The 27,610-nt window shown below is 29.1% G+C and overlaps 1 protein-coding gene and 1 long non-coding RNA gene across 6 annotated transcripts in view; one reads left to right on the plus strand and one right to left on the minus strand.

Annotated features, from left to right (window-relative positions):
• Positions 1–27,610, plus strand: part of LOC123267302 — a 142,568-nt gene that overhangs the window by 23,238 nt on the left and 91,720 nt on the right. The window lies entirely within an intron of this gene.
• Positions 1,802–26,980, minus strand: LOC123267291 (proton channel OtopLc). Of its 5 annotated transcripts, none has more exons than XM_044731844.1 (8): positions 26,543–26,980; positions 16,918–17,171; positions 16,600–16,739; positions 6,368–6,707; positions 5,706–5,814; positions 5,446–5,606; positions 5,223–5,379; positions 1,802–4,438 (listed from the first exon to the last, which is right to left on the minus strand). In XM_044731844.1, the coding sequence occupies exons 2-8, from the start codon at positions 17,140–17,142 to the stop codon at positions 2,817–2,819; spliced, it is 2,754 nt and encodes a 917-aa protein (XP_044587779.1). In that variant the 5' UTR covers positions 17,143–17,171; positions 26,543–26,980; the 3' UTR covers positions 1,802–2,816. The 5 variants fall into 5 exon arrangements, with proteins under 5 accessions (XP_044587779.1, XP_044587780.1, XP_044587778.1 ...); XM_044731845.1 differs by lacking the exon at positions 26,543–26,980 and adding an exon at positions 24,335–24,465; XM_044731843.1 differs by lacking the exon at positions 26,543–26,980 and having other exon boundaries at positions 16,933–17,171.

Here is a 27,610-nt window from a genome sequence, read left to right on the forward strand (position 1 = left end):
ATTATTATTAATATATTTCTACATATTTGGTTAAGTAACGTATTTTATTTGTTAATAAATAATGCTAGTAATTATAATTATAATTATTATTAAATATTACAATTGAGAAAAGTCAAAATAAAAAACATAAAATCATTTTAAATAATAAAATATCAATTTTTTTTTTTTTTTCAAAATTTAATAGACTATCACTTAGGCTTACAACTAGGTACTTAAATAATTGAAAAAAAAATTTTTTATAATTTCAATCACTCCGCAATTACACTTACAGATTTATATTTTCATTATTAGATCACTCATACTCGATGGAGGGTAATTTATGGCAAGGGATAGTGAGTATTTAAGGACTAGGTTTATAATGGAGGGTTACATTTTATTCATATATATATAATATATATATTTAATTAATAATTCATAATTTATAATCAATAGTTTAAAATGATTTTTCGTGTATAGTTTATTTAATATTAATTTTTATTTTAAATAAATTTTGTCCGGTACTCAGTATTTCACTAGGAGTTGGTCCTGTTGGCAGTGCCTTGTTTAATTCTAGATGAATTTTTATTCAATAATAATACAATAATTAATTAATTAATTTTATGGTTAAATATATGGACTCAACCCCTTTTTGTTTTTGCGTTGGTCAAGGACAAGAATCTACGGAATTTGTAATATCACAAACTCACTTAAATTCCCGCTAAAAATTATTAATTACAGAGCGTAAGTGAGAATTTTTATTTATATAAAAAATAAATTTGAACAAGAACTAAATAATTACAATGAAGTTGTTCAAATAATTAAAGTAATTAATTCTCACAGACACTCTGCGTTTCAGTTCGAGTTATTTACAATGTTTAGAACATTTTTTTTTATCAATCAATTTTTTTTTTTTATAAAGTCAAGTCTTTAATTTATTTATAATTTTATGTTATCTATTTTCATAGTAATATCAGTTGTGTAATTTTGGGTCATTTAAATATTTTCTTTTGTATAATATATGTATGTATATTACCGTGTACAAAATTTTTTTTCTAAAATGATAACCAACAACATCAAAATGAAAATTATTTATTCAACAGGATTCCAACTTTCACACAGAAAAAACGGTTCACTTATTTTTCTTCCTAATTATTTTCTTGAGCGAAAAAAAAATTTTTTTTTGACTCAAGAAATTTCACTTATTCCAACAAAATTAATTTTTTTGCTTTAAGAAATATTTATCTTGATCCAAGAAAATTTATTTAAGTCAAGAAAATCTTGTTGTTTTGAGAAAATTCAGTCTCGAAGCTCAAAAAAATTTAGTTTTTGATAGAAGTAAATTTTTTGTCTTGAGAAAATTTCTCTCTTGCTCCAAAAAATTAAATATAAAGATAGAAGTAAATCTTCATTAATATTTTTATTGATTAAAATGTCAAATGGGAAGATCAAATAATATTGAATCATTTTTTTTCATTTAATATCTAATTGCACGCTAAAATAATATAAAATGGGCATCAAATATTCTCAAGAAAAATTTTCTCAAGGTGAGAAAATTTTTTTCTCAGCTGAAATAGGTTGCGCTGCTTCCCTAAAGTATCTAAAAATCTTGATCAAATATAAAAATTTATTGTATCAAGTATTGATGATAATTTGAATTAAGAAAAAATGACTTCCACCAAAAATAGAATTTTAAGAAAACTTTTTACTTCGGCCAAGACAACTTCGGTCTTCCTTCAGGCACCCGAAAATTTTCTTGAGCCAAGAATTTTGTTTTCCAGTCAAGAAATTTTTTTTCTGTGCCAACAATTTCACTCTCCCAATAATAAAATTCTTCATTTTGATCCTCGTCGTTATCATTTTAAAGACTCTTTACACGGCTGAATATCATGAGTTGACAGCGTTTGAACAATTACAATGAACGCGAAGCTAAGTACATACTTTAAATGTAAATGTTTTTTAATTAAAAATGAATTGCGAACACGTAGAACAATCACTAATTCATCTATATAATATCTTCATTGATTTATATTTTTTATTTTGTTCGATGACTCGATGACTTTTAGCGATAAAACTTTCATCTAATCATAGGAATGGGTCTACTCATTCGCCATATTTATTTTAAAGTCTATTATCTAATGATATCTATCATTATTTTTAATTAATATTTATTTCATTTTTACTTAAACTTCGTTTCCGAGCGATTTCCCTCGGTCAAAATTTAATTTTAACCTCTTTATCCCGCGATAATATTTTCCCTCAAAAATCATCAGTACAATGATCCACGTTTTAAAAAAACCCTCGAATTTTCCTTACAATAAAAAGGAATAAATTCTCGCCAATTGTAAACTATATTAAATATAATTATAAACAATTTTGTACTTTACAAATACGCAACAAACGTATTATACGTTTTTTTATTTTTCCACTTGCTTAAAGCATTTTTATAAATTATAAAATGATCCCATTATTTGTTCTTCAATATCAAGTACTCGTTTATTTATTATAATTTAATTAATTACATTATACAAAAATAAATAACTAAAACGAAATAATAATACCATTATTCTAATTAAAAAGCATCGGAAATTTAGTTACGGATTTATAACCGAATCCAAAAACAAGGTAGTGTCACGCGCCAATGCCCCCTCCAATTCCCGATGCTTAAAAAACAGGATATGAAGGTATAAAAGTATAAAAATCCGGTTAGTTTTGGCAACAAAAAATGCTAATAAACTCCCAACAAAAAAAAACCCTATAAGATTTTAATTCGTCCATCGAATTTAATCCCCTTTTTAGGTAAAATAAGCTTTCACAAAAAGCTAACCAACAAAAAATTCTTACTCCAAGCGCGCTTTGTAGCTGGTCTTCCAGATTTCAGCAAGCGTAACAGCGCTGTGGAACCTGTGGAATATACAAAGCGGCATAGTGACCCTTTGTACCATAATCCACGCAAGTGATCCATAAAAGTCAAGCTGAACCGGATTGGCGACAACTTTCTGCGTCTCAAAGGTGTAAATAACCCACATTGTAACGTTGCAAATCAGCAAAAAGGTGACAACCTGTCTTCCGGGCTTGCTGCGATCGTGTTCCGGTAAATGAACACGCCTGCGAGACACATCGGCAATAAAGAGCATCTGCAGTACCACCTGGACTATTGCCAGCAATCCAGTGACCATGACTAACAAATTCGGCTCATGAGTAAACGCTGCCAAAGATCCGGCAATCACGCTAAAAACCGCGTAGAGAAACAATCCAAATCCAGAAACACGTAGCAGAATATCATTAAGGTCGCTCTGTTCTTCGGCCTTGAACTTCAGGCTCTGGACGCGTATGAACCCGATGATTATCGCGATAATGGAGAACGCCATTACCACGCAGTGAGAAGCGTCCGCGAGGTAAATCGCGAGCAGCCCGAAAGAAGGCTGCTGGATCAGAACGAAGAACAGGATCAAGCAAATCAGGCTTCCTACTAATAGGAACAGTCCTACGAAGAGACCCTTGCTGGCTCCTACGCAATCCACGCGACCGTGTCCAGCGTGGGCCAATGCGACGGCGCGTCTTGACAACATGGCTTCCAAACGTCGCTCTAAGTCTGCTTCTGCTTGGTGGGGCCAGCGAGGGTGCCGTCCAATGTGCTTCCACATTACATAGATCACTGCAGCGCCTACCAGGCTGTATTCAATGATAAAAGGGTACAAGTAGGGCGCTGCATCATCGACGATCGTTCCCATTATGTTGACCCGTCCGCAAGCGTTCTCGTTCAAAGGAGCGCTTTGGTAAAATGCGTACGTCGGGGTCCAGATGCTCGTTCCGTTGGTTTGGTTAACGACATCTAGCAGCTGGGGAAGTCCCTTGTTGGCCAGTCCTGATGAAGTCGGCTCGCCAAAGTCCCACATCATTGAAGCGTAGGTTGATAGCGGCGTTGAAGTTGGCGCTGGTGGCGACATTGTTGATGTTGAGCTGCTTAAGGTTGTTGTTGCGTTCTCCTTTGCGGTTGTTAGCGCGTCGAATATTGTTGATAATGTTGGTAGGGAGGTTGAAGTTGAAGTTGAAGTTGAAGTTGAAGTGGGTGTTGAAGTTGATGTTGAAGAAGGTGTAGTGGGGAACATTGTTGTGGTGGAGGGAGTTGTAGTGGTGGTTGTAGTAGAGGGGGTGGTTGATGTTGTAGAGGAAGTTGTGAACTGAGGAGTCGTGCTGCTCGAGGTAAACGTGGCTAGGGTTGATGTAGTGCCCTGGGTTATCGCTCGAGCTACTGATCGCGCTGTTGATCTGGCGTATCGGTTTATTGATGATGGGGTTGTTCGGATTAAACGGCGCGTAGTTGTCGCTAGTGAGCCCAGGACTTTTGTGGCTGCGTTTGAAGTTAGAGTTGAGGGTGCTAGGCGCATTTGCGCTATGTCTCGTGGTTCGTTACCCAAGATCAGTCCAGCGTGGGCCAGTGAGTGTTGTCGGATGCTCTCTGAAAGATTTTTGAAATCGATATTTTTTTTTATTCATAATTCGTAATTTTTAGAATGATTAAGGAGATCCAAGTATGCTCCTAGTGTAAAGAATGTCTATAAAAAATAATACGTAGAAATACTTTTGTTATCTTAAAATTAATTTTTAAAGAAATTAATAACATTCTTGAGGAAATTTCCGAAAAATTTACTTATTAAATAATTATTAATATTTAATTGACTGATAAAAAATATAGCGCTCTGAATTACCGGTATACACTTGACAACACCAAAAGAGTGTCCCTAACCTTAAAATTTATTTATGTTTACTGTCTAACTAAAATGACTAACATCTTCTAGCATTTAAAAAACCGCGTTACTTATGCGTTGAGTAACTGCACAAGCGGTGTTGCCAAGTCAAATACAAGACTTTAAAGAACGCAAGTTTCTTGTGATTTTTCATAAAAAATATAAAATATCTCCGTAATACGTTCGAAAAACTACTTTTTTATTGTTTTAATCTTTAGCTTATTATTTTTTCAATAAAATTCAATGAAAATAAAATTTTTTTTAAATCGTTAATTGTATTAAATTCTTAACCAAATACACGGCTGGTGGAATCTCCATTTACCTACTTGTAAAAATTACAATTTTTGAACCTAATTATTTGATTAAATATCCCGGAAACCTGCTGTTTTTTTAATTTTTTTATTAATTATTAGGCTACGTAGATTGAATTTACAAATTTTCAGGAAGTTTTAAAAATTTGACTACTTCGCGTGGATCTCCTTAAATATTAATTACCGATTATTCCGAGGTCGGGTTTGCTGTATCTTAGGTTGTTCTGGGTGATTTCCTTCAAGCTTTCAAAGACAAGTGTCTTTACCCAAACGCAGAGATTTGTTGCGACAACGTGCATTAATCCAAACCGTGCGATAACTTTGAAGCGATGGATGTTCAGCTGTAATTAATTTCAGCGTTTTAGTGAGACTAATAATTGATAATTGATAATTGCTTGAAAATTTACCCGTGAGTTCATGAAGATGAAGTACATTTGCATGAAAGTAAAGACCATCTGTAGGAGAGGGTTCACGCCATGCAAGATCTGGAAACACGTTGAAGTTGGGGGTATCTCGAAGAATTGACCGAATTCTAGTCCATTGTAGACCATGGTGCCAAGTCCGAATGCTGGAATATTTTTTATTTATTCATTTATTGATTTATTTATTTATGTAGTTTTTACTTTTGAGGGTTTTTATAAGGGTGCAGAAATTGAATTTTTGTTACCGATTGCGCCAATTCTAAGGAAGAAACTGCCGTGGCTGTGGTCATTTTGTGAAGTTTTGCGCTTACGGGACACGCGAGTAGATACTCCAGCTTCTACATCACTAGCATCCTGTTGATTATAGTTAAAAATTGTAGAATTATTGTTTAGTTACATTTTTTTAGTGTCTATTAAACTTATGTAGATAAATTTTAACAATTATTTGAAATATGGGCAACATTATTGCTAACATTATTAGCTTTGACAAATTTATTTTCATAAATTTTTATGATCAATAATTTGAAATAAAAAAAATTTTTTTAAGTAAAATTTTCAATTTTTTTTGCCCAAAAAAAAAAATAAATAAAAAAAAGAAACAAGATTGTTGAATTAAAAACTTTCAAAAAAGTTCAATCGAAAATAATCATTTAATTTTTTTCGTATTTTAAAAATCATTTAGCAAAGTAAACATTGAATACTCCTACTTCAACAAAGTACTTATTTTAAGCAGCTTAAAAGTAGCTTACATCATCAATATAATTTATTTAAAATTCTTGAAAATCTGAGTCACGCAGCGGGATATATGAAAATATTAGCCAGAGGAAATGCAAATAAACTCTACTAAAGTAAGTAGAATAAAAGCTTGAATGATATTTTTTGAAAAAAGAATAAAGTAAAAACTTGCCTGAAAATCTTTTTTGTTCTTAGTGTCTTTCTTAGTATCTTTTTTGTTATCTTTCTTGTCCTTTTTGTTCTTCTTGTCCTTAGGCTCCTTGGGGGGCTTGGGTGGCTTCGGGGGCGGGGGTGGAGTTTCTGCACCCCTCGAGCAACAGGCGCTTTCTTGCAGAAGGAAACAAAAGACGTAGAGCAAGAAAAGGATACTCATTCCGTACATGTACGCGAAAAAACCCTCGAAGTAGTACAACGGCAGCTTGTGGGTTACTACTTCGCTTATTACGTATGCTACACATACTACTACCAGGAGTTTTGCGTAAATAAAGCTCATTATTATGAAGAGTGACGTTCTGAAATAAAAAAAATTTATTTTCTTTAATTTATAGACTCTCTACGTATTTTTATCTTAATCGTTAATTCTCTTGTTTATTTTACATATTTTTTCTTTTAATAAATTTTTCACATTAGAAATTTTTCCTTAAATCATTTAAAAACAATACTCAATTAATTACGCAATAATAAAATTTTATTTAATTAAATTAAGTGCATAATTTTAAAAATTAGTTTTAATTTGAAACTGTGAAGGTACTTATGGATAATAAAGCCTACACTGAAGAGAAAAAAAATTAACTTAATTGAAAAGAAAAATTTTTAAACCCAAAAAATCACTGAAGAATTTAATTGTCTTGAATTAATTATGAAAATTCTTGAATTAAGAAATTTTTCTTAACTTAAGTCAATTTTACTTAATTCAAAAATTTTTCGTCTTAATTCAAAACGATTAAACTCTTTAAAATGATTTTTTTGCTTCAAGAATTTTCTTCTTGAATCAAATTAATTTTTTTCATGATGTATATTCAAAAAATATTTGTAATTAAAAGAAAATTATCGATAAATTACGTAATGATTATTCTTTAAGGACACTTTTTATTAAAATATGAACAGAAATTTATAATTTTCACAATTATTAATAAAAACAAAATTAAAATATTTGAAATCTAGTAAGGTAATAAAATAAGAAATTAATATGGGCTTAATTAAACTACTTTAAATATATTTTATTAAATTTTAAATCAATAATTATATTAAGGCACGAATAATGCTGTAATTATTGACCTTAAATACTAAAGATCTTTTAATTATTTAATAATAATAAAATAGTTAAAAATTATTCGACTATAGTAAAATAATCCCCAATGAAGACTGAATAACTTCCCGAATTTTAAAAAATTTTCAATTTTTCTCAGGGGGAAGTTAAAAAAAAAATTCTTGACTGAGGTGTAAATTTTCTTGGCTCAAGAAAATATTAAGGAAGATCTAAAATTTCTCAAATGAAGTCAAAGTTTCTTGAGAAAATTTCCAAGAAAATTTTTTCTTGCTCCAAAATAACTTTTGACTTCCTCAAAATTTTCTTAGCGCGAGAAATTTGTTTTTTGTGTGTAATTTTATTTTTTCTTATAATACCAGTAACCATTTTAGTTAATATTTAGCAGAAAATGTACTAAAAAATTTTTAATTTCATAAATTTTAGAGCCAATCCATCAAATGTAATAAAATTGTGTTAATAATTTTCTAAAAAAAAATAATCTTACCGTTTAGATTCCATATTACGAATTCTACTGTTTCTCACCGGCAAAATTTTCGTACCATTCCCGCTGTCATTTTCCACAAAGGGCATAATTTCAGTTTCCATATTAAATTTTTTTTTCAACTCGTTATTAATTTTAATCCGATTTAAATGCAACTACAAATAAATATTATCAATAATATAATAAATATTATGATAAAAAAAAAAAAAAGAAGCGTGGTCCGCGTCCTTCAGCCTCCACGCCGATAAATCAAGAAACTTTCTCATTAAACATATAAATAAAAACAAATTTTTCTCTTATTATAACTCGTAACTCGTATTAGCCAACAATAGTTATCACGACTCTTAGTTCATGATTGCGGAGTGTTAACTGACTCGGATTGTAAATATTGTGAATATTATTTTGAAATATGTATGCGAAAAAACGCATAATATCTATTTATATTTAGTTATTTAGTTATTCGGGATTTTAGTGTTTGGAATAAGCGCGACTGTTCGCGGGCTGGGTTATATCTAGACTGAGTGTTATTCTTCTCATAACTTTTCTCGCAAATAAAACCACGTGCATTATATACAACATACATATATATATTCATAAAAGTAAAGTTTCGAACCGGTACAAATGTACTAGTTTGTACTCGCATTCAATACTCGTACGCTTACTCGATAATTATGTCATGATATTTCCTGACATGAGTTGCAGAGGTGGCTGTAACCTTGGATCCTTTTCTCGCACTTCTACCTCTACTTAAATATTTTTTATAATAAATAATAAGTAGGTGTCTTCAATCAATACCACTGTTAACCTATTGCTGCCTTTTTAGTCCTGGCTGTTTAATTATTTTATTTACTCAATTCTTAATCAATAAATTGATTGCTGGAGCTTTCAATTATTTAAATTAACCTATTTGTTTTTTTATTTTTTCCACGACTTTGAGGCTTTTAATTTTGTTTCAAAGCATGGTTAATAGAACTTTTGTTTTTTTTTTGTAATCAGGCCATTTCTATTGTTTGTACAGAGTATTTTTAGACTATTGTTATGACTTGAACTATTTTTTTTTTAGGTCGAATTTTGTGGAAGTTTAAACACTCAGAACAATAATAAATATCTGATTATTCTTTTGGCCTCGAAAAATATTGAAGATAAATTTTTAGTAAATATTATTAATTACACAAAAAAAAATTATATATGAAAATTACAAAAATGGAAAAGGAGATTTTGCAAAAATTATATAAAAAATTACACTTGAAAATTTTTAAAAACTCTTTCTATAGAATTTTTAAAATTATTTTTAAAATTACTTCCAAATTTTCAAAAATTACATAACTGCAAATTTTATTAATATATTTAATTATATGATTTATATAATTTATATAAATTATATAATTTATATTGTTAATATTATTATTTATATCTTGAGCTATTTTTTTAAATATTCATATTTTAATGTTGAATCTATTTGTATTAAATAAGGGCTAGTGCCCCTATAACTTATTCTTTTTCTTCTTCTTGTCTAAATTATAATTACTACATAAATTAAATACTTAATCTCTTAAGTGTCTTTTAAATAAACTACCATTGTATATGTTTGCCATTTGGATGAAAATTAAGTTAGCCGACATTTGAAAATTAAAAAAATTTTTTTTTTTAATGAAAAAATCTTTAAAAAAAATAAAAAAAAAATTTCATATGTAGAAAACTTGAAATACTACAAGTGCAATTTTTTAAAAATAATTTTTCTTCTAATTTAGTAGTCATCAAAGTAATTTAAATAAATAAATAAATAATGCATCTGCTGCTTTGTGTAAAAAACTTAATAGAAAATTTTTAACACTTAAAATTAAAAAAAAATATGAATTTTTTTGAAAAAAATTGTCTGTAAATAATTAAAATTTTAAGAAAAAAAATCATGAACTAGAAAATTGATTTTAAAGAATTTTATTTTCTTTAATTTAACTAAAAAATTGATTAAAAATTTTTTCTTTAGTTCAAGTAAATTTTACTTAATTCAAAAATCTTTTCTGCTTGATTAAAAAAAAAAAAAAAATTAAAATTTTTAAAAATAATTTACAAGAGAAAAAAATCTTTTTTAAATTTGTAATTACTTAAAAAACTTCATGTTTTATTTTGTGCTCTAATTAAAAAGTTTCATGAAACTAATCACGCCGAAATCATATTCGGAAATAATAAATCACTTTAATTATTCACAAAACTTTCAACGAACTATCGACCTCAAAATATCAACCTAAAAAATTTCTCCATTCGATAAATATTAAATCGAATAAAAATGACTCTCAAACTAGTTAAAATAAATATAATACAAGCTCGAAAGTTCACCGGTGCTCGATGACCTGCAATCCCTCTTTTATTTTCCAGCCTCATTCGTAATTATTATGCGCAATAATTAATTAGAGCGTATTGCTTGCATAAATTTATATTCATACCGACTCTAGTCCCTTTTTCCGAGCCATCAAATTACACTAACAAATTCGAACTTTTCTCATTAACACAGCCTTCCAGCTCCAATTAATAAATCTTCATTAAAATTGATAAATAATCCCGGTATCAGTTATCGTTATTGTTATTATCAGTTATCAGTTTTCGATAAGCCCTATATCAGGAATCCAATAACGAGTCGGGAGTTTGAAACTTTATCCCGGTATATTATAGACAAAAGACCGAAAATAAATATTAATAATAATAATAACAAAACCTAAGCTCTTTATCAATCGATTCAGGATGGTTGAAACTTTTTGAACAATGTACGTTTATTTTTAGGACAACAAAAGACTCTCGAGCTCTTTTATAGTTCTGTAACTAGTTAGACTTAGCAAATAGAGATTGAGAAGACACTTGCTGGCTGACACTCGAGAGTGAATTAATCCTCGGGGTTTAACGGGCCTTACTGCTAATTGCCGCCTCACTAATTGTATCTAGTACAATTACAACTAGTTACAATTTATTTTACCTCGTCTTCGTTATAATTTTACTTCTAATTATGTGTTTTCGATTTACAATTAATTAATGAATTGTTTTTTGTCTCAAGACTTTAATTGTGAAAGTTAGAAATATTTTAGAAGTTTTATCGATTAGAAGTTTAATCAAGTTTTACTTAAGATAATTTAAGTTTAAGAATTATTTATTAATTTTTTTTAAATTTATAATTTATCTCAAAAAATTTGTCTAAGATATTTTTTTATTAAAATTTTTTTATCTAATTTTTAAAATTTTATTATTTTTCTTTTTTTGTCAATTTTATTAAAAAATCTTTTTATTTTGTAATTTTGAATATTTTAAAAATTAAATTTTATTTTATTCAAAATATTTTCAATTAATAATTAAAACTTAATATTTCTAAACAAATTTTTTTTTAATTTAAAATTTAAAAAATTTGTCTTTTTTTAAATTATTCGCTCCAATTTTTAGTAATTTAAAATTAAAATTTCAAGAAATCAAATATTTTATAACTAAAATTTTTAATTAATAAATTTGATGAAAATAAACATTAAAAAACAAATATTGACAAAATTAAATAAATAAAAAAAATTAAATAATTCATCAACTTAAAAACTAAAATTTTGCCTCATCTAACTCCTAATTTGCCTTAGATATTTTTTTATTAAAATTTTCTGATGTAATTTTTAAAGTTTTATTATTTTTCTTTTTTTATCAATTTGAGTAATAAATTTTTTTATTTTGTAATTTTGGATTTTTTAAAAATTAAATTTTATTTTATTCAAAATATTTTAAATTAATAATTAAAGCTTAATTTTTTTCAAATTTTTTTTAAATTTCAAATTAAAAAAAGTCTTTTTTTTTTAATTATTCGCTCCAATTTTTAGTAATTTAAAATTAAAATTTCAAGAAATCAATAAATTTGATAAAAATAAATATTGACAAAATTAAATAAATAAACAATTAATTAACTAATTTATCAACTTAAAAACAAAAAATTTGTCTCATCTAACTCCTAATTTTCAGTAGTAAGTCTAATATAAAGTCCGACAGTACAAAATAACTCCATTAAATAAATTACAAGTCTCACTTCTTAATAATCATTTAATACAAGACAAAGTAAACATAAAGAATCGAAACAAAAGCAAAAAATAGTTTGTCTTAGATCGAGTGAGATCGTCATTAGGTGAGTCAGCGAGTTTTTACCGAGTAGAGAGTCTAGTCCACTCGAATTTAGATTTTTTGCCTCTTGTGTGATATTGCATCTACCTATGCAGTGGATAGAGTACAGAGTACATGGCTACTATTCTGTTTTGCTCACATAATACATACATATAGATATATACAAGTGTGTAGTACTATACGTAATCTAAGTGGAAACAGTAGTGCATGGCACAGACTCCGAACGGTCCAGGCCGAAGCTAGCCGGTCGATATCACGGCGTACCACGACTAGTATCATATACTCTATACTCTAGAGTACTACCTACTTTCAACTCTCGCTCCAATCTCACTCTACTCCCCTCTACTGTCATTATTTCTCTTCTACGTCGTTTTCTAATAGTTCATATTGTATTCCGTTTATTGCATTTTTTTTTTTTTTTAATTAAAATCAACACCAAATTTATTTTTTTCCAAAAAAATCAACTAATAACTCAATTTTAATACCACCAAAAATTTTCATTCATTTTTAATTAAATTTTTTATTAATTAATCAACACTTTAATTTGTTCAAATTTTATTTTTGTATTTAATTTAATTTATTTATTTATTAAAAAATTATTTAATGGAAATTATGTGAGCTTTCTTTTATTTAAATTTATGTAAGTTAAAGTCGGTCGTATTATATTTTATTTTACATGTAATAAAAGGATATGATATGATATATTGGATTATATTATACTAATAAATATATATCGCGATTGACACACGTCGTTATTAAGAGAAACGCGAGACGACTGACTGTCGAATGGTGATGCATTCAAGTGTCATGTCTATTGCGTCTTGGGAGTGAAATTCGAGAACTTGTTTTTTATCCTATTACGGTTGACGATCTCAAAACTGGATTTATGGCAATTAATTTAACGGGTCATACTTTTTTTTTTTCAATATTAATTTTTTGCAGTTCTCAATATTTTTTTACTGCTTGTAAAAAAATTTTCACAAGAACTTATTTACAAAATTAACTATTTTTTTCAAAGTAAATAATTAGTAAATATTTTCATTAAAAATTATTTTTAATTAAATAGACAATAATAAAAAAATCCACTCGTAGATTTTAAAATTCTCTACATAAAAATTAAAAAAAAAATTTTTCAAAATAAAAAAACCAATTTTTGTCGTTAAAAATTTTTTAAAAAATCTACTCGAACTTTTTAAAATTTTCTACCTAAAAATTAAAAATAATTTTTCAAAATAAAAAAAACCAATTTTTGTCATTAAAAATTCAATAAAAAAATTTTTAAAAAATCTACTCGTACTTTTTAAAATTCTCGACCAAAAAAATAAAAAAAAAAAATATAAAAATAGTTTTTCAAAATAAAAAAAATCAATTTTTGTCTTTAAAAAAATTTTTCATCCCACCACGTATTTTTATCCGCGACTAAAAAAAAAGGTCTTTTGTATCAAAAGCTCGAGACAGCTTTCATCTCCAGCATAATATACGCATACGTGAACAACCCTCGTCTGGATCAAGAATATTTTTTTTTTGTCATCGTCATTTCATCACACCTCCCCACATACAAACCGATGCATCCTGTTTCCTCATTTTCTCATCACATTTTTTTTCGCGTAAATAAATGCTTCCTAACAGATGAAAAATATTTATAAAAAAATCTTCGGGAGTAAAAAAAGCTCGAGCTTACTGTTTTGAGGGCGTAGAACGGACGTTCTTGAGCTCCATTTCTTTGTTCGCGGCGTTGTTCTTCTCAGCGTTGTCTTGGGTGGTATTTGAAGGTGGACCGGCCCCACCACCTTGAGGATTTAACGGTCGATTCGAGGGCAAAGTTGCCGTATTGTCATTCACAGCCGCGGCTTCCACTTCAACCGTCGCCACTTTGCAATCACCACCGCCCACCATTTTTACACAACACTAATTTTTCCTCTATATTTTTTTATTACTATTAATTACTTAAGATCAATATTTTATTAACCGTCTGTTAATATTTTCTTCCTTCCAATAAATCAATTGATTAAAGATCAAAATAATTGAATTTAAATCAAAATATCATCAAAATTTTAAATAAAAAATAATTAAACCGAGCAGAAAATCGCGGGAAATAGCCAGTACGATTGTCAGTGGGCGTCAGCCCGAGCCGCCATTTTGGTGAACGTAATTTCGCGGACCCAGCCCAAATTTTACCAAAAAAAATTCCAATTTTTCGTTGTTCTTAACAAAGAAACATTTTAATTTGTTTTGTAGACAGTTTTAATCGATATTAATTACAAACTGTTGCTCCAGACAAAGAAACTTTAAAGTAGGTCACACTTTAGATAATTATTTTTTTATACGACAAAATTTTTGAGCAAAAAAAAACAAACAAAAATTATTTAACATAAAATTACCAACCCAATAAATTTTAATGAACTTTAATAAATATTTTTGACAATCGTACGACTGTTTGGAACTTAAAAAAAAATTTGGCGAACCAAAAGAGGGAAAAATGGACCGACAGACGGAAAAATAAAAATTTAAAAGGCCAAATGTATTATTAGTATCAATATTGAGGAAAAAAAAAATTAAAAGGGCACTCGCGACTTAATTTCAAGTGGGATAAGCTGATCTAGAGGTGGAATCACGATCCACCGCCCTCAGCATCCCGGAGACTGAGGGTTCGCCTGGGTAGCCTCTTCCCGGGCAGCAGCTTCTTGCGCCCGCGCAACCATCTACCCCCCTTTTATCATCGTACAAATGTTGAGCAAGCGCGAATTTTTTTTTCCGGCTTTTCATATTTTTTTTTGAGTTTATCCACGAAAATTTATTGCGACGGATTTTGATCCAAGATTTGGGAGGGAATTTTAGGAGTTGAGGGTCTAAGTGAGAAGATTTAAGTTTGAATGAGGATCGAGAGCTTGGGGCGAGCTTGTGAGGACAGTCATTCAAACAATAATAGACATTTGAATTGTTAGAGGGAATTTCTGGATAGAATTGGGATGGCGGGAGATGAACAGAGGATCCAACTCTGGATAGAGGGAGAGGACTCGACCCACTGACCCGCTCGATACCAACGGGGGTCACTGACCTTACTCGAGAGTACTAAATTCTATCAGCTTTCCTCTTTTTCCACTTGATTTTAACCAAATCTCTCGGGCGTTTCCGGCAACTGTTGTTATTTTTTTTTTTGGTTTTTAACAATTTTTTTAGGTTTGCTTTAGAAAGAATTTTGACATTTTTGTTTTTTTTTTTTAGTTTGGGACGATCGTTAGGCTGATAATTTATCAATAATTAACGCAGGTTCTGTCTACGCACGAGTATTGATTTTGATAGAGAGTCGTGAGTCAAAAGCGCGAATTGGAGCGAGTGCTGCCGCTAGTCAAGCTCGAGGAACTAATACAAAGGTTCTCTTGATTTTTTGAACTTTTCAATGAGGCGCACTGTGTTTTGTTGCGTTAATTGTCGCAATTAAGCTTACTTGGAATAACAGTTCAGATTGAGGATTTTTAATTGGACGAGTTGGAGATTTTTAAGGGAGAGATTTCTCGGGGATAATTATAAAGACTGCTCATTTATATTTCAAAGGTTGGCTGCGAGCCAGAGAATAAATGGCTTAGAAAATTTAGTTTTTTTACTTTGAATTTTTTTTATAAGATCATTTTGAGCTTTGAATGCCATTGAGATTTTTGGATTTTTAACTTGTATTTTAATTTAAATTATTTTTTTTTACCTAAAAAATTTTGTTTTAAAAAGTTCGATGAATTTTTTGCGTAATTTTTTAGTTTTAAGGTCACTTTTTTGTTTTTATTTTTAACTCAATTTGGAAAGTTAAATTTTGGGAAAATTTCTTAAAATTATTTTAGATAATAATTGTGAAAATTCGCAAAAATTTTAATATAAGTTTTTCAGCTAGTTCTAAAGCCTTCAATTATAACAAAAATTTTGCCAATTATTTTATTTGATCATTTTTTGCAAAATTTTTTCTTATCAAAAAATTGACATTTAAAAAAAATTTTTTTTTAAATTATTATTTCTTTTATTTATTATTTATTAATTTATTCTTTATTTCTTTTTATTAATAAACTTAAAAAAAATTTAATTATCATTTTTATCGATTAATATATTATGAAATTAACCAATTTTTCATGTTTCATTATTTAGAATAAAAAAAAATGAAAATTTTTCTAAAAAATTTGAAATTTGAAGTAAAAAAACATCAGATAATTTTTAATTATTTTTTTTTAATAAATAAATGGATAAATAAATAAATAAATAATAATAATAATAATAATAATAATAATAAATAAAATAACAAAATAAAATAATAATAAATAAAATAAAATAATTGTCAAGAAAATAATTTAAAAAATCTGCACTGATAGTTTCCTTTAAAATTCTACACTTTAACTTTTCTTATTTAGGTTTTTTTTTTTTTTTTATAATAATTTATCTAATAAAAATTATCATAAAATCTACCACTCCAAAGCAAAATAAAAATATAAACACAATTAGACAATATTATACTTAGAATGAATTAGGAACTCACTTAGCATTCTTAGGGAAATTCCTGCCATAACTAGAATGTGTCGGTGTAAGGCATAACGGAGGATTCATCGAACCCTGAGGTACAAGAGGTTGCCTCGCGTGGGCCGGAGACGTATGTGATCCATAGCCATCTGAGTTGAGCTGCAAAAACAGAGCACTGATTAGAGGCGAGAAATTTTTAGGCGACAATAAAAAAATTTTAATTTAAAAATCAAATAAAAAAGTGACTAGGTTTATTTGATGAGCGTTTGAAGAATTTAGATAAAAAAAAAAATATAAAAAAAAGTAGTGCTGCAGGAAGGATTGGTGCGATCATTACCTCGGGATCATTTACCTTGACGACGGTGCCAATCAAGGTGTCGGGCGGCATTTCGGGGGGGTCAGGGATCACTCCGGGATTCGTTTGTGCTGGGTACTCTGTGTGGAGGTTGGCTTCTTTAACAGGGGTGCCACCATCCAGTCGTTCCATGTCCAGGCTGTCGGTTGGGGTCGGCTGCGAGAGCAGACGCTCCTTCATCTCGTGCAGGTAAGGACACCGTTGCATCTCCTTTGGATCAGTAGGTCTCCGTTTATCTGGAATTATCGTTTATTTTAATAATTTGTCAATCAATTTCATTTAAATTTAAAATCAATAATTTCAATGACATTATTTAATCTTCAATCATCTTCATGATTTCATGATTTAATCATGAAATGATTAATTGATTTAATTCATCTTCATGATTTAATCTTCAATACGAAATTTTTATTATTAATTATCTACGATAGTAGTAAAATTTGTCCAGTGTTGAAATAATTAGTTTTATAATTTTGTAATTAGAATTAATAATCATTTAATAGAACTTTCTATCATAAAGTAGCCTAATATTTTTAGTTTTAATTGTAGTAGTTATTATTGAGGATGGTAACAATTACTATTTAGGATAATGATTTTTTATATGAAATTTAAATTAGCTTAGATGATAACTATTATCAGTTTGTGATGGTAACTGTTACCATCTCTCAATTATTCCTACGATAAATATCTTTTTCGAGATAATAAAATTTATAGTAAAATTAACAATTGTAAATTTTAAATTTAATGAGTTAATTCTGGTAAACAATTTTAATATTAAATAATAATGTTTATAATTTTGATGATGTTTATAAATATTTTGTAAAATAAAATTAGACAGCTGTTATTAATATAAATAATTATAAATAAAATGATAGGGTTAGTAGATGCTTTAATAGAGATTGTTTATTTAATAACCTAGGTAGTATTAATTCCTATCGAGTTAAATTTAAAAAAAATCTACAATAACTTCATGATCATTTTTACTATTCAATTCTCTCCATGTGCTTGTTGTTATAACAAAATTATTTCTTTACTATTACTTAGCTTATTCTGTTATAACAGAATTAATTTGAATTTATTTTTAATAACAGAATTTATCTGAATTCATTTTTTGTTTTGACAAAATTAATTTTTCGCCTTATTATTATTTTTTTGTAGTAATTATATTAATTATACGTTGTTTAAAAAAATTTCTACTCAATTAAAGATGATCAAAGTCTTAAAAATTATTGTCTTACTTCAAGAATTTTCTTTTGAACCAACTTAATCTTTTATAAGAGTACACTGATAGAAGGATTTGTTTATAGTTAAAAATATTTGTTAATATTTAACAAATCATTTATTAGAGACCACTTTTTAGTCCTTAACGAATATTTCTTAGTATTTAAAAAGATTTATTAATATTTAATAAATGAATATCTGATATATTAAATACAAACAAATCATTTTAAATACTAAGAAATATTTGTTTGATACTAAAAAATGGTCTCTAATAAATGATTTGTTAACTATTAACAAATATTTTTTTAATACAAATAAATCCTTCTATCAGTGTATAAAAAATACAAGATTAAGACGTAAAGCTTGCATTAAATGAAGATTATCATCGTCTTGAATAAACTTTAGCCGGTCTCAAGATACCGTCAATCGATTTATGACACTAGACACTCAATATGTCAAGATCTGAATCTATAGATACTTAGTAGAAGAGTAACACGTTAACTTGATCCTCGAACTTATATATATATATGAACGTCAAAGTTTGTCTAGTCTACTTGACACATATGTATAAAAGCTTCTGAAACTTGTAGATATAAATTACATACGTATAAGATATGTATTACATATGGATAAGATATGGGTAAAGCGAAAAATGAATTTAATTGGTCGGGAAAAGATAGTTGACCGGCGTCGCGGCATCAACTTAAGTTAACTGGACACTGAACGACGTCGACGCCTGGTAGCGGCCCTTCTATTCTAGCCGCCTCCTAGTTACTGCTGCCTATCGCATTATATTTAGCTCATCGGCTCATCGCGGTATTATACACGAGCCTTAACCCATTTATACATACGTGTATATATATGTACTTCAGTAAATGCAGTCGCGGTTTATATATCTATCAACATATTTAGGTGGATTTATGTCACCTGTTAATATAATTCCTTGATACGGTAAATTAATTACTTTCAGTCATTTTGACAGCTTGATTACTAATAAAATATAAATAACTTTATTATAACCTTTTTAAATAAATAAATAACAAAAGAATAATACTAAAAATTTTTAAAATTATGAAACTGATAGAAAAAAATTAACTTCAAAAGCCAAAATTTTAGACCAAGAAATAGTATATTACACATCTAGGGCAGTAAAATAAGAAATGTCTCAGATCACATGTAATTGTTGTCCGAGGCGAAGCCGAGGTCAATAAACATGTGATCTGAGGCTTTCTTATTTACTGCCCGTGGTGTGTATACTATTTTTCTCCTCGACGGAGGCGGAAAGCGGCATTTTCGTTTAGCGCAGCGGGAGGAAAATTGACGCTTTCCGCCCGGAGGTGAGAAAATTATTTTTAAAAAATCTTGAATGAAGTAAAATTTATTTGAATAAAAAACAATTTTTTAGTTCTTAAATTTTTCCGCTTGATCCAAGATTGTGAAATTTGCCAAAATGTTTTTGCTACACTGATTGAAGGATTTATTAACTATTAATAATTTAATTTATTTGAAGACAATTCGCGTGCTTAAAGGTAAAAGGACTTATAGCTAAGGGTTAATAGAGATTTGTGCTGAAAGGGCGTATAAAAAATTTTTTTTTGCCATTCGGTTTGAAATTGTCTGAAACGTAAAAATCTGTGAAAAAAAAAAAAAGTTGGTATCCTAAAGCTGAAAGGGCGTATCTCAAGACATACGCCCTTTCACCTTTAAGAAAAGTACTACTTAAAGGTAAAAAAGCGTATAAAAAAAAATTGTATTTTTTATACCAAATGGTCAATAATAGTTTCACAAGACAAGTTATACTCAAATAACAGCCTCATATACAAAGTTTGATATAAACAAATAGAAAATAAATCAATCAAAAATAAATTACATAAAAATTAAGTAATAAAAAAAAATCACAATGACAGAGAACATTAAAATATTTAGAAATTTCCCGCTTTAATCGCCCTATTGAATATACCCAAACGGCACAAATTTTTTTCTTCCCTCCGGGCGGAAAGCGTCAATTTTCCTCTCGCTGCGCTAAACAAAAATGCCGCTTTCCGCCTCCGTCGAGGAGAAAAATAGTTTTTGTTAATGTTTTGTTGAATTTAAGTTGACGATTATTAATTTTTCAACTTCCGGTTGAGTGAAATCTATGAAAAAGTCAACATTTTTTTTGTGACGCTTGGGTAACTACTGGTGCCGTTCACACAACAGTTGTTTCATCATGATCAATAATCCAGGATCCAAATTTTATAATAACTATTTCTTAAAATAAAAAGCAAGAAAATAATCACGCGTAATTTATTGTTTTTTGGATATATTTTCTTTTTTAACTTTAAAAAGTTGTATAGTTGAGGTTTTACGCCGCTACTACCACAGAAAGTTTTTTTTTTTACATTTTTAAATTACGAATATGTTCTTTTGTAAACTGGCCGAAAAAAAATTATACGCCCTTTCACCTTTAGATCACCAAAATTTCGAATTCTTAAAAGTAAAAGGGCGTATAATTAAAGACACACGCCCTTTTACCTTTGCAATTTTTTTTTTTCAATTTTAAGCGTAGAATGTATCTACTACTGGATTGGCAATAAAAAAACAGCGCCCTTTTACCTTTGCAAAGGTAAAAGGGCGCATAAATTGTTATAAGTCCTTTAACCTTCAGGCACGCGAATTATTAAATTTTAATAAATATTTTTAAAATTCAATAAATATTTATTTGGGAGAAAAGTACATTTATTAAAAGTTTATAAGGATTTATTAATAGTCAACAAATATTTATTAGCAGTTAATAAATATTTTTGAGTGAAATTAATTCGCTTGCAATGTCATATGATGTGAAGATTGCTTATAAACAAAAATCATCTTAATAAATTATTTGCATTAATTATATTACATTAAAATAACGTTTATTGTAAAATACCAAATTCTATCACAGCTCATAATTATCTTTTATATTTTTAAATATTAAAAACGTTAATTTATTTAGTGAATTGAATTATTATCATGTTTTCCAGCTGTAGAGTTTTAAAAAGTGTCAAAAAGAAAATTGCTATTTTTGCTTTTTATTTTAAATAAATATTTGTTAACAGTTAACAAATATTTATTGACGATTAATAAATATTTATTAACAGTTAATAAATTGTACTTGATAAATTACTTATTAACTGTTAACAAATATTTATTAAAATTAATAAATCGTATTTAATAAATAATTTATTAACTGTTAATGAATATTTATTAAATCCTATGTTAAAAATCATTTATTAACAATGAATAAAACTTATTAAATATCAAAAAATCCTTCTATCTAGGCTCAAAATTTTCTTTTTTTCAATCTAATTAATTTTTTTTCAGTCTAACTCTTATAAAATCTTTGGATCTTGATAATAAACTCTTAAAAATTTTATAAATTTTTTAAACTTCTAAAATAATTCAAAATTTTATGACAATATAAAATTTCATCCAAAAAATTCCTTCAAACCACATAATAGTAATTTAAAATCTTAAAAAAATTTTTTTTCCCCATAATAAACTTACCGAATTTTCCCCAACTGAACAAAACAAGTCCCTTAAAAAAACTCATCAATCTATCAATCACATCCACCTAAAATCAAACTAACAACCACAAATCCCATAAATTTCAAAATAAATCCAACACTTGCATAAAAATCCTCCCACAAGAAATCTTTAATAAAAATTCCCGAGAAAAAAACTAGATCACTTTTAGAAACAATCCTTTAACAAAAAATTACTGCTGACTGGATACAAATTTGACCTCTTTATTTCCACAGAATAAATAATATTACCCTCCACCCTCTTGCCTCTATTACCTCCAACTCACTCCTCTTAATTAACCAGCATTGCAAATAAAAGACTAGAGACAAAACAAGTGATAATTGTCCCTTGCAATCATAATAATACAGACATTATCCCGAGCTTCGATAATTAACTCATATCTGACTCTTTAAAGAATGACACATGACCCGTCACGCCCGAGCTGAGCCTTAGATTATATGAAAGGACTAGTTTAATTATTATACCGTGCAATGCTAATGGATGCAAGTGACAAGATAAAGAGATGTTGGTCTTTTATTTAAAAAACGGGCCGGAGTATTAGTACTATTATTGTGACACACCACTACCGAGTACTGAATAATTATTCGCCTTGACAACACACCGGCTAGGTCGAGGTTGGGTTAGGTCGTTCCTCTTTCTTCTTATCTGTGCCGGGTCTCCATGTCCGGGTTGTAAACAAATTGCAAAGGATACACTAATAATAATAATAATAATAATAATAATAATAATAATAAAATTTGTCAAAAAATTGGCGACTATTTTTAAAATAAATCTTGCTAATTTTAATAATTATTAACTTAATTAATTTAGAGCGAGATTGATCAAGTAAAGGGTGTGTGTGTGTGTGATAGAGTGAATGTGTTGGTGGCACATGGGGGAGAAGTCCAGGTACTATTACTATTACTAGGAACTACACAGGACTCGACTACAGTCACAGTATGGTACTATACAGGTGCGGTATTTTCATACAGCGGAGCTTGCGAGCGCAGCGCCGCGGCAAGTCAAAATAACACCGAACCGGAACTAAGGGGGCGCTTTTCAAAGGCTGTACCTGGATGTGCGATGTTCTATGTGCTATGTAGTTCTATGTGTGATGTGTACTATTCTGGAGTGGTATAGAGGGTAGTTTGTGCTCTTCTCGCTCTTGCTACCCTTGTCTGGGTGGTGGTAAGTGCTGGTTGTATTGGTCACGCTTGTAGGTTTTGCGTTTGTATAGGTCTTTCAGACACGGTCCTGGCCCGGACCGTGTGTGATGGTAAAGTGAATCGATTAGCTAGCTCGGTCGGAGACCTCGAAAACTCTACAGCCGACAAAATAAATACTCCGCAGACTGCGTGGCGACCACCTGTAACTTTTGAACACTCCCGGTATTTCAGGGGGTGTTCGAGCTTTCAGTTAACTTTTTAATGGTTCGCGAATTTGCTTGGTGATTTTTTGATAGGTTTTTGTTGAAGTTTTAGAATTTTTTTTCTGTGAAAGATTGGAATTTTTTTTTAGTAAGATGTCCAATTTCACTTTTTTTTTTTTAAGATGTAAGCTTAAAAAAAATATTTATATAATTGAAGCTAAATAGGCTTTTAGGTGAGCGAAACAAATTTATTTTGATTTTCTAAAAAAGGAAAATTTTGAAACAATTTAATAATTAGGAAGTTAAGCGGAGATAATTAAATAGTAGAAACTAGCAACCTTGCAGTCACTATGTGACTTCCATGACTTGTGAACTATAAATAAATAAAATTTTGCTTTATGAAATAATTACTTTTGTTAAATTGCACTTTATTTTTTTAACTGTTGACGTTTTTAAAGATATAAACTCATTTTGATGTTACACTCATCAAGAGCTTTAATTTGAGTACCCACATGCATTTTTGATATATTTATATATATATATATAAATATCAAAAATATATGAAAAATTGATGTGGGTACTCAAATGAAAGGTCTCGATGAGTGTAATGTCGGAGTAAGCTTATATCTTTAAAAATGTCAATCATACACAAGATATAAGGTCATTTCTTAATTATTGACGTTTTCAAAGATATAAGCTCATCATGATGTTACACTCATCAAGAGCTTTCATTTGAGTATCCAGATGCATTTTTGATATATTTTTCATATATACATATATGTAATATATATAAATATATGAAAAAATGATGTAGGTACTCAAATGAAAGGTCTTGATGAGTGTAATGTCAGGATGAGCTTATATCTTTAAAAATGTCAATGGTTCATGAGATACAAGGTCATTTATTAGTTATGTATTTATAAAAGTATATTAAATACGTATAAAAAAATATTTTATTAATTATAATGAAAATATATAATATTTTCAATGAAAAAAAAATTAACTTGATTCAAGAAAATAATTTTTGAAACTAGAAAATTATTTCAAAACTTTCAACACGTCCCTGACACCAATTATGCAAAATTCAAGCCGCCATATATATTTTTATTTAAAATTTTTCTAGAATTAAACACTCAAGTAATTAACTTGTGATTTAAATACTCAAAAATTCAATCCAACCAGAAAAAAAATAGTTTAAATATTTTATAGGCCTTAAAATATTTTCTATAAATATTTTTATATAGTTCTAATAAAAAAAAAAAAACTTACCATCGTTACATTAATAATAAAAAGTAATTCTTTGTTAAATTATCCCCAATCCAAACAACAATTAATCGCGTGAATCGAAAAGATTAAGCGCGTACGAGTCGCGTCTACAAGCTAAAACATAATCGACGCTCAGTGCGATCTTCCTCGATCGCGTGACTAGATATGCGTGTACATATCCTGTCTTTATCGTCAGATCTTTTTACAGTTCTACACTAATATTATTCTTATTATTATTTTTTTTCACTTGACGCCGTAAACAGTAGTAAAAACAACGCCGCGTTTTATTTAAATTTTTTATTAAACACAACGAATATTTTAAATAAATATAGAAAAAAAAAAAAAATTACGCACCAAAACATTAACTGAAAAAAATTACAGTAAAAAAATGGGAAGCACAACAACGTTAACGACAAAATCGGTAGTTTAGACGGGAAAAAGCGAGCGAATGACGCCGAACTACCCTCCGAGAATGGGAATACTGGGAGATATCCCCTCTTTTAGCCATAAGAGCGTCGGTTTTCATCCCCTCTGGTCAAAATCCACCCTCTATAAAGGTAGAGAGCGATACAGAGCCCCCTCTCGATTCCTTCCGTCTGCATGATGGATTCAATGCCATGGGCTTTGGCAAGGTTGCCCGAAAAAAAACATTTCTCTTTATTATTTTCTACAAAGTCAGGCTGTATGGTATAGTAGTATAAGAAAATAAAAAACTGTGGTTAAATCCTTTGTAGTTACGGCGACGTCCTCATACTCGCACTCATACTCAGACTCAGACTCTTCGACAATTGCAGTGGATTCTATATTTATAAATATGCATAATATAAAGCACAAAGATATCGAGATCGAGAGGCATTTGAAGACTAATGCGCATTGAAGGTGTACTTCGTCCCCAGACGGATGTTAATCAACCCTGAAAGCTTTTATGCCTTTGTCTGCTCGGTTGTACTAAATATTAACGTTTTAAATCCTACATTCAGAGTTAGTTTCATCCTTTATCGATTAATATTCGTTATCTGACTGTCTATTATTAGTAATAAATAATAATCCTAAATACATTTTCAAATAATTATTTTTAATATTCAAAATTCTAAATGTATTTTACTATAAGTGAGAGCTACGGTAAAAATGATAGAAATTTTTTTTATTAAAGATTAAATTGTTTAAAAAAAATATTTCTTGTAATTTTTTTAAATCTCTAATATACTTTAGCCAAAATCGGCACTTTAAACTTTTTAAATCTACGGGTAAAATTTTATAACTTTATTTTTTAACTTTAAATTTAAATTCTGGAAAAAGTAAGCGATAGAGAAAAATTAATAAGAACCTTTTTTTGTAGAATTCTTTATAAAAAAAGGTCTTATTTTTTCGTATCTTCAATATTTTACTTAGAATTTTGAATTAAAACTTAAAAAAATCAAAACTAGTTTTTTATTTAATAACAATAATTTTATAAAATACAATCTTAATTTCGAAAAATTAAAATTCCAACAATTAAATTCAAAGAAAAATTTATTTAAAAAATTTAAATTCATAAAAAAATTAATTTTTTTTTTTAAATAAATTTTTCTATCAAAAAATTAAAATTTCAACTAATTAATCCAACAATTAAATTCAAAGAAAAATTTATTTTAAAAATTTTTCTATTAAAAAATTTAAATTTCAACTAATTAATCCACCAATTAAATTCAAAGAAAAATTTATTTTAAAAATTAAATTCATGGAAAAATTTATTTAAAAAAAAAAAAAATTTTTTCTATCAAAAAATTAATCCACCAATTGAAAAAAAAAAAATAGGCTATCAAATCAATAATCGATAGAATAATTTTTTCAATCTATTATAAATAGATAGCGAACAAAGAGAGGCTGTAAATCGATCGACCGCGTGGTGAATTCGCGTACGAGTCTAGCAGGGGGGTGAAAACGCGTGGGGTTGCACGCGTCGCTAGAGAATTGCCGAGGGTGACCGCGAGCCAAGCTACAGTCTTTCAAATTGGCACCGCGTAATATTAAGCATCCCCTACTATTTTTCCCTCGCTTTTGTTTATGTTTTTTCTCCGCGGGGATAATAATTACTCCCTTCAAATACACTCCTCGAGTACCTTTTTTCGTCAGTGGCTTCTGCAAGCGATCTCAAAACCGAAACCTTACAATTTACTTTAAAATCACATTAAAAAATAAACAACAATATTAATAAAAAAAAAAGCTCACCCAGTCGCTAGACTTTATTAATCGAGCTGATATGACAGCGAACAATCGTCGGTTTTTCGTCCGCCATCGGCTCAGAACCTCGTGCGCTTACGGTCGAGTCCACTGTTGATCCAGAAATACAAATACAATTGAAAATAATAATAATAATAATAATACACTTCCGTGCGAATCCTGTGTGGATCCTCGAAAACAATGCGCCTGCTCCTGTTTTTGGTTCACCCACTTCTTTGTCTGGGTTCGTTGGATGCGTGTGACCTCTCTAATTATTATTATTATTATTAACAGTTCCTCCTTCGTCCCGATCCTGATTTTCCCTAAATTAATGACTTATTTATCAATAATAATTCGAATTAATTAATTAATAATTACTTGGACTAATAAATAAATAAATAAACTGGAGAACGAACGATACTGTACGGCGTGCGTGGCCCCAGTGAAGGTGCGACCGATGTAAACAAGATTTTGCGGGCATGCGCATCCGATATCGATGTGATATATATTAAAGCTCGGAATAGCTCGGTCAAAAGTCCAACCCCGTGTCATAGGGTTCGCTAGATTCTATATATATATATATATATATATATATATACTGTGCTATTTTGTAGATATATTGTGTGTCCGTACCTACTGTGTATATCAACCCGGTTTCCTCCCTCTAGATCTTCACAGTATCCTCGTTTTACTCTTAGCGTGGCCTGGTCGGCTCGCTCGTCAGTTCAATCCATGGCGTAACACAACGAGGTTCATGGGGTTGATGCTTCTGCCACCCCCATTATGGGAAACGCGATCAATACCCCACGGTACGGACTTTCTCCTCGGAGAATCGCACCCTTGTTCCATGTAGGTATAGGATCTGCACTCTACTTCGGGATGGATGTTTCAGAGTTGAGTTATTTTCAGAGCTTGTTTTTATATCGGGAAATTTAATAAGTTTCTTAGGTCAAGAAAAAAAATTATTTTTTTAATTAGGGAATTTTTTTTAAGAGGAAAATTCTTGAAGCTAAAAAATTATTTTTAAGGTAGTACGGTTATGAAAGCAATATTTCAAGAAATCCTCGAAACTTTGAA

The sequence above is a fragment of the Cotesia glomerata genome, linkage group LG6 (genome assembly GCF_020080835.1).
Source record: "Cotesia glomerata isolate CgM1 linkage group LG6, MPM_Cglom_v2.3, whole genome shotgun sequence".
Classification (NCBI taxonomy): domain Eukaryota; kingdom Metazoa; phylum Arthropoda; class Insecta; order Hymenoptera; family Braconidae; genus Cotesia; species Cotesia glomerata.